The sequence below is a fragment of the Camelina sativa genome, chromosome 1, assembly GCF_030686135.1.
Source record: "Camelina sativa cultivar CO46 ecotype springtype chromosome 1, ASM3068613v1".
Classification (NCBI taxonomy): domain Eukaryota; kingdom Viridiplantae; phylum Streptophyta; class Magnoliopsida; order Brassicales; family Brassicaceae; genus Camelina; species Camelina sativa.
This window is the reverse complement of record NC_141880.1, coordinates 8,737,315-8,744,881: the sequence shown is the minus strand read 5'-3', so window position 1 is coordinate 8,744,881 and position 7,567 is coordinate 8,737,315. Positions and strand designations below refer to the sequence as shown.

Below are 7,567 nucleotides of genomic sequence, written 5' to 3'. Positions count from 1 at the left end.
GTTTCACAATAAACCAAACAATTAACAATTAAACCGGGAAGCTTGGGCACACAAAGCAGAGCTTCCTTGTCTACTCAGGAACAACTTTTAAAAACAGATTCAAAGTTAAAGGGTTTAGAGGTTCGAGAAACAAGAGTGATCTTAAGAGGATGAGCCATGGTCAAGCTCAGTCCTACAACAGCCTCTTCCATGTTAATCTTCTTCTCTTCTTCGATTCTCCACTCAAACCCTTGCACCATTACTCCAATTGCAGTTCCCACAATGACATAAGCTAGATTTTCTCCAGGACAGCTTCTTCTTCCGCTTCCAAAAGGAATGTACTTAATTGCTATCTCTCTTCTCTCCTCCTCTTGTTCTGTTCTTGAAGCTAAAAACCTCTCTGGCTTATACACAAGTGGATCTTCCCAAGTTTCAGGATCTCTCATCACAGCATAAGTGTTAACAACAAGTGATGTCTCCTCCGGTACGTAAAACCCTCTGATATTACACCCTTCTTTTGGGAACCTTACAAAGAAAGGACCCGGCGGGCCGGGTGTAGTCTTATCGTTTCCTTAACCACTGCTTGCAAATAAGGGAGGTTTGGTAGATCCGTTTCTTGAATCAACCTTGTTTTCCCTACCACGCAATCTATTTCTCCTCTCAGTCTCTCAAGAACGTTAGGGTTGTTAATGATCTCCCCCATTGCCCAATGTGTTGTGTTCACCGAGTTATCAGTGCCTGCAAATAAAAGATCCTGCAGTATTGCAAAACGTTAATCGTATAGGCAGAACAGTTTTGATTTGTCAATGAAACTATTTGGAAGGGATGAACAATTAACCGCGATAACAGACTTGATATGGTTCCTTGTGATCTTATACTCTGCATTTTTATTTCGGTGAGCTACCAGCAACGCGTCCATTAAATCTGTACCTTGATGATGCTCGACTAGTTTCTTTTCGTGTTCCACAAGAATCTTTTCAAGAAGCTCATTGAATCTGTCGGAAACAACCATATCGTTTCTTTTCTAAACAGTGAGGTAACAAGTAGGGGTGGGCAAAAAAACAGAAATCTGAAAAACCGAACCGAACCAAACCGAAATAAATGGTTTGGTTTGGTTATGGTTAAATCTAAAAATCCGTTTGGTTTTCATTTAAATTAACCATTTGGTTTAGGTTTGGTTTGGTTAAAAACCGTAAAACCGAATGGTTTTTTTGGTTTTTTATAAGAATTTAGGATAATTAGATAGAATTACTAATTAGTTTCTCAATCTTATAAATTTATATTGTATAAAAATATCAATAATTTTTTTCTTTATTGGGCTTTAATTATTGATCTCCTATTAATCTATCCAATTACAAAACCTTAACCTAAGTCTCTATTCCTAACATATATATATTCATAATTACTTTTATGCTTATTTTAAGTTATGTATCAACTATTTATTTTTTTAAAGCATGAAATAACCGTTAAAACCGAAACCGAACCGAAACCGAACCAAACTGTGATACATATGGTTTTTATATGGTTTCATTTCTGATGAAACCGAAAAACCCATAAACCGAAAAAACAGAATCATAACCAAACTGAATTACATATGGTTTCTTTATGGTTCCATTTTTATAAAACCAAAAAAACCATAAACCGAAAAAACCGAAACGAAACCAAACTGAAAAACCGAACGCCCACCCCTAGCTAACAAGCATCTTAAACCCTGCACGTAACATGTTTGCAAAGAAAAGCTTCTTTGTCAAAACATCTAACTCGGTAGCCAAAGCCTTGAATCTCTCTTCTGGACAACTCCTCCCCATGATCATCTTGTTGATGCTGTAGTTAGTGAGCGTCAACGTTTCCTTACTGATCTCCACGCTCTCCTTATTCATGGCCTTTTCAAACAGGTTCGTATAAAACCGTTCTAGCTCATCTGCTCGGATACCTCGTGACCGCTCGTGTGCTTGGGGTCCAAGCAAGTTTGTTACCAGGACCTTTTTCATGAATTTCCAGTAATCTCCATAGGGAGCAGAGATGAAGCTGAATAATCCGGCAAAAAGGGAATCATCGGTAGGAGTGAAGCCGCGATACGAGTTGTTCACGTCGTGCGTTCTGAAGATCTCATAAGCAACTGAAGATGAGGAGACGAGGACTACATGGAAACTGAAGACGTGGAGATAGAGAATAGGTCCGTACTTGGAGGAGAGTTTCAATAAAGATCTGTGGAGTACAGCAGAGAGAAGAAGGTGAAGATGACCGATGATAGGAAGAGAAGGAGGACTCGGAGGCAGATTAAAGCCGCTTGGCTTCTTGAAGAAGATATAGTAACAGAGAAGTGGGAAGAGACATAATAAGAGGATGAAGATGAAGCAATTTTGAAATTCTAGGGGTGATCATTGCTGCCAGTATTTCTCAAAGTAGAGAAGAGGCAAATTACACAGAGAAATGTTCTTATCAAGAATCCAGGAAACTAATATGAGGCCATGATTTGTTTACTATAAATCAAGAAAATCTCTTCTTTTCTTTCGATTTTATAAAGTAATGTAATAATGGGAATTGATAAGAGCATCTCCATATTCCTCTCTTTTTTTTTTTTTTTATGTATTAAGATTTTTTAATTATTAATTGTAATGTTATTTTATGATTTAAAGACAGTTTTACATAGTTTAAAGACATTCATCACAAAACAACATTAAAATTAAAAATTAATTTTTTTTAAGACACTTGCGATAAAATAACTTATAGAGATGGCCTAATGTAAAAGTTAAACTTGATCAAGAACATATACGGATTTTGATGTATTAGAGTTAAACTTTATCAACTTTCTTCACTAACAAATGACACTTGGTATATGATTAAATGCTTAATAATTTATTAGACATGATCTTTAATTACAATAGTACTATATGGGGATCATTACAAGAGTGATTAGGTGACACTTAGAACTTTATTGACCAAACTTCAAAGCCAAAATCTCCACCTTTTTTCCCACCAAAAACCACTTTGTAAATCCCTTCCATAATAATAGACCAAACTTAAAACCAAAATAACGACTTAACCGGAAAACTTAGACACAGAAACATAAAAGTCCAAGCTTTCTTTATTAACGATTCTACAGACTCGTACGTGAAAATTCACAAATTGTGGTTCGGCAGATTCGAAGTTAAAGGGTTCAGGGTTCGAGCAATCGGAGTGAACTTAGGAGGATGAGCCATGGTCAAGGTCAATCCTTTGATTGATTCTTCCAAGTCAACTTTATCTCCTTTGATTCTCCACTCAAAACCTTGAACCATCATCCCAACAACACTTCCTAGAATGATATAAGCTAGATTTTCTCCGGGACAACCTCTCCGTCCCCCGCCGAAAGGAATGTACTTTAGTGCTTTCTCTCTTCTCTCATCTTCTTTCCCTGACCTAGAAGAAGTTAGAAACCTCTCTGGCTTAAACTCATTAGGATCTTCCCAGAAATCTGGATCTCTCATCACAGCATAAACATTAACAATAAGTGATGTCTCCTCCGGTACGTAAAACTCTCCGATCCTACAACCTTCTTGGGGTACCCTTGCAAAGAAAGAACCTGGTGGGTGCAGTCTTAGTACTTCTTTAACCACCGCTTGCAAATAAGGCAGTTTTGGTAGATCCCTTTCTTGAATCAATCTTGTTTTCCCTACCACCGTATCGATTTCTTCTCTCAGTCTCTCAAGAATGTTAGGATTGTTAATGATCTCCGCCATTGTCCACTGTGTTGTCTGTGCTGTAGTGTCCGTACCTGCAAATAGAAGATCCTGCAGTTGCAAAAACGTTTCTTAATTAGTACGTCAACAGTTTTGGATTCAACCTTATTCAATAATGAGTGGAACAATATATTTACCGCAACAAAAGACTTGATATGGTTCCTAGTGATCTTATACTCGGCGTTTTCATCTTGATAAGCTTCCAACAACGCGTCCATCAGTTCCGTGCCTTGATGCCCGTCTAGCTTCTCCTCATATTCCCTAAGAATCCTTTCGAGCAGCTCGTCGAATCTGCTGGAAAGAACCATCACTTCTTTTCTAAACAATGAGGTTAGAAGCTTCTTAAACGGTGGGCGCAACATGCTTCCCAATACAATCTTGTTCACCAAGGCAATCGATTCGCTAGCCAAACTTCTAGCTTTCTCTGCCTCACCGTTCTCCTCTGAACAACTCCTCCCCACAATCATCTTGCAGATGATGTTGTTACTTAGCCTCATCGTTTCCTTTACAATGTCAATAGTCTCCTTCTTTCCCGCTTTATCAAGCAAGCTCACATAAAACCGATGTAACTCATCTGCACGGACGACTCTTGACCGTTCGAGCGCTTGTGATCCGAGAAGCTTTGTGACCATGAGCTTCTTCATGAACTTCCAGTGATCTCCATAAGGAGAGAAGATGAAGCTCCAAGATCCGACAAAGAGAGAATCGTCGATGGGAGGTGAACCACGAAACGAGATATTCACATCGTGCGTCCTGAAGATCTCATAAGCTACCGAGGCTGATGAGACGAGGACTACGGGGATGTTGAAGATGCGGAGACTGATGAGAGATCCGTACTTGAAGGAGAGTTTCTGAAGAGACTTGTGGGGAAGAGTAGAGAGTAGAAGGTGAAGATGACCGATGATAGGAAGAGAAGGAAGGCTCGGAGGCAAATCACAGCCACGTATTGAGCCGCTTGGTTTCTTGAAGAAGAGACTGTAACAGAGGAATGAGAAGATAGAGCAGAGGGAGATAAAGATGAAGCAGCATTGGAAGTCAAGGATGATCATTATTGCTCAAAGTGAGAAAGCAAATGATGACAATGAGAATACTCTTATCTTATCAAGAATCAATGAATACTATTTATAGCACATGAAAATGTAAATTTCATGGAAACTTGAGGAGCCGTGCCTCCGTAGTTACCAAAATAGCAATTGCCTTACGCAATTTGGTAATTTTTGTAATATTGAGGACCACAATAATTATAAGATTACTTCTGTAATTGGTAAGTTGATATGTTTATTAAACCACTATAATTAGATTGTAAATATCTTTGGTTTTCAGATCATATTTTGTTCTTTATAATTAAAATATCATAGAAAATTACCAAAATATATATTTGCATTTTCTCTACATAAGCCCACTAGTTTTCGTCCAATTAATATTTTACAAAACATGAATATATTTACTAACAGTAAGCTAATCATAGAGTTATTTTACTTGCGTGTTCAAGTAGTTTAGCATGGTTTTAAGAGCAAACATACAAAACTTGATAGATGAATCCAATGTTCACGCTGGAGACTCTTTCAACCGTAGACTGCATATTTTTCTGTTTTTTTTTTTTTTTTTTTTTTTTTTTTTTTTTTTTTTTTTTTTTTTTGTTTCTGTGCAAAGACTGCATATTTTTCTTATTCCACACTGTTTCTTTTGTCTTTATCTTTTAGAGAGGACGTGGAAAATAATCATTAAGGTCCAAATTTTTTTTTGGTTTTAATGTTAAGCTCCAAACTTACGAAACTACATGATTGTATTCACCAGTTTATGGGAGTGACATTTGCTTGTCCCTTCTTTATTCCACTCATTCTCCTTCACCCGCTAACTGCAAGGAGAAATAGAAAAACTTTAACGTACAGTTATAAAGTATAGACTAGATTATGACCCACAGTACACCGCGATACAAATTATTTATAACTAAAACATTTAAATTATAAATTTTATTTGTTCGTTAAATATATTATAATTATATAATACCTTTAAATTTAATGATTTAAAGTTTAAACCATATAATACCGCAATATAATTTGTTTTTACGTAATATTTATTTAATCAATTTAATTAGATATGTCTATTATTTGATACATATAGTGTTAACAAAATAATAAAATGATGTTTTGCCCATGTAACACCAAATTAATGATATTTTAAATTTATAGAAACATCGACAAACCCGTCCCGCTATATAACTCTGTCCCGAGATATTTTAACTCGCACTATATCATCTTAATTTTTTATATTTATTGTCACGTATTGTTGTCCCGAGTTGCTATGTTATTTATTAAGATTGTAATCATTTACATTTTATAAGATTGACGCTTCTTATAAAGTTTAAATATTTATAATATTTAGGATTCTTAAAACGGTTGAGTATTTCTCATATTTGAAGTTCCGTAAAAAGTTTAAATATATTATTGATATTTTAAAGGTCTTTTAACTTTTTAAAAAGTTGAAATATTTATAATATTTAAACTTTATAAATTTGAAACTTCATGAACGTTTAAATATTATTAATATTTTTAACATTTTATAAAGTTTAACTTTCTAAAAAATATAAATATTTATAATAATTCTACTTTTTATAAAATATAAATATATATAATTTTTAAATTTTTAAAAATCTTTAATAAATAACCGGAATAAACCAAATAAAAGTTTTTTTTTAAAGTTTGAATGCCTGATAAATCAAGATTTTTGTATTATGAATCATTTTGATATCTTTTATAGTATGATTCTGCCCAACTTATTTAAGCGATGTGGGATATTGTATCCGTAAATTGAGTAATATATGTCCGTTTTTAAAAATTTGCATTACATCATATGCAGGAAAAAAATCACAATTTTTATTAGCTAAATTTATTATAGAATAATTCAAGATAATTTAAATATAAATTCAAATAAAAATGAAAAAGAATCATATATTTATGTTTGAACGAGGTAGAAAGATTTTTTTATTTTTTTTGAATCTTACTTATAATTAATTTGAAATTTTTGGTAACTAATATTAAAATTAATGCATTAGATGCAAAAAAAATTTAAAAAGTATTTTTGAGCAAAAACTGCTGCAAAAATACTAGTATAGATTAAGAAAATTGTGATATTATAAGATTCACATTCTAATTATTATTTTATTATATAATTGACAACTCGAGAGCGACAGCCGACATGAGTCATCTCAAAATTTCTAATTAAAAAAGGTATTGGAAAAATATATACTATCTTTTTTTTTGGACAAACTAAGAAGAATCGAATTAATGTTTTGGCAACCAACATATAGAGAGCTTTCTTTCCTTTTTTCCCTTGTTGTGATTTTATTTGATCCTCTCTATCTCTTTCGTTTTCATAGTCCAACTTATTTTCACCTCACATTTACATTAGGTACATATACTGTATATGCAAAAAATCAACAAACAACATTTTTCTTTTTGTCTCTATCACTTGAGCAAATTTGGAAGACTTTTCTTCAATGTGCAACACAACGCGTAATTGGGAGTGTGGATAAAAAGAGAATTATAACTTGTTCTAATACTTATATCTATGAATGAATTAATACGAATAATGAACAAAACATATGTCGGCCTTGTTCGTCCGAAAAAATAATGAATTATGTCACCGCACATTCACATTAGGTACATATATATTGTTTTTGCTCTTTAAAACTTTGGTTAGATGCTTGAACACGCAAATGAATAACACTAGTACTTGGTGATTTTGTATGCTACTTTTTAAAGAAAATTTTCAAATATGTACGAAAGATCATACAACCAAATGGCACCTCAGACGACGTCACCTCAGGTTTTCAAGAATCATTACATTTTCATGTACTATATATA

General features: G+C 33.9%; 1 protein-coding gene and 1 pseudogene across 1 annotated transcript; both read right to left on the bottom strand.

Moving 5' to 3' along the window:
- Nucleotides 1-74: 74 nt before the first annotated feature.
- Nucleotides 75-2,367, bottom strand: LOC104705784 (cytochrome P450 705A22 pseudogene; annotated as a pseudogene).
- Nucleotides 2,368-2,819: 452 nt separating this feature from the next.
- LOC104785040 (cytochrome P450 705A22) lies at nt 2,820-4,830 on the bottom strand. Its single transcript, XM_010510167.3, has 2 exons — nt 3,839-4,830; nt 2,820-3,752 (listed from the first exon to the last, which is right to left on the bottom strand). The coding sequence occupies exons 1-2, from the start codon at nt 4,748-4,750 to the stop codon at nt 3,102-3,104; spliced, it is 1,563 nt and encodes a 520-aa protein (XP_010508469.1). The 5' UTR covers nt 4,751-4,830; the 3' UTR covers nt 2,820-3,101.
- Nucleotides 4,831-7,567: the final 2,737 nt, after the last annotated feature.

Coding starts and splice junctions, on each gene's coding strand:
- LOC104785040 (XM_010510167.3), bottom strand. CDS start 4,750: ATGATCATCCTTGACTTCCAATGCTGCTTCATCTTTATCTCCCTCTGC. Junction 3,753..3,838: donor ATATCAAGTCTTTTGTTGCG/GTAAATATATTG, acceptor TTGCAACTGCAG/GATCTTCTATTTGCAGGTAC.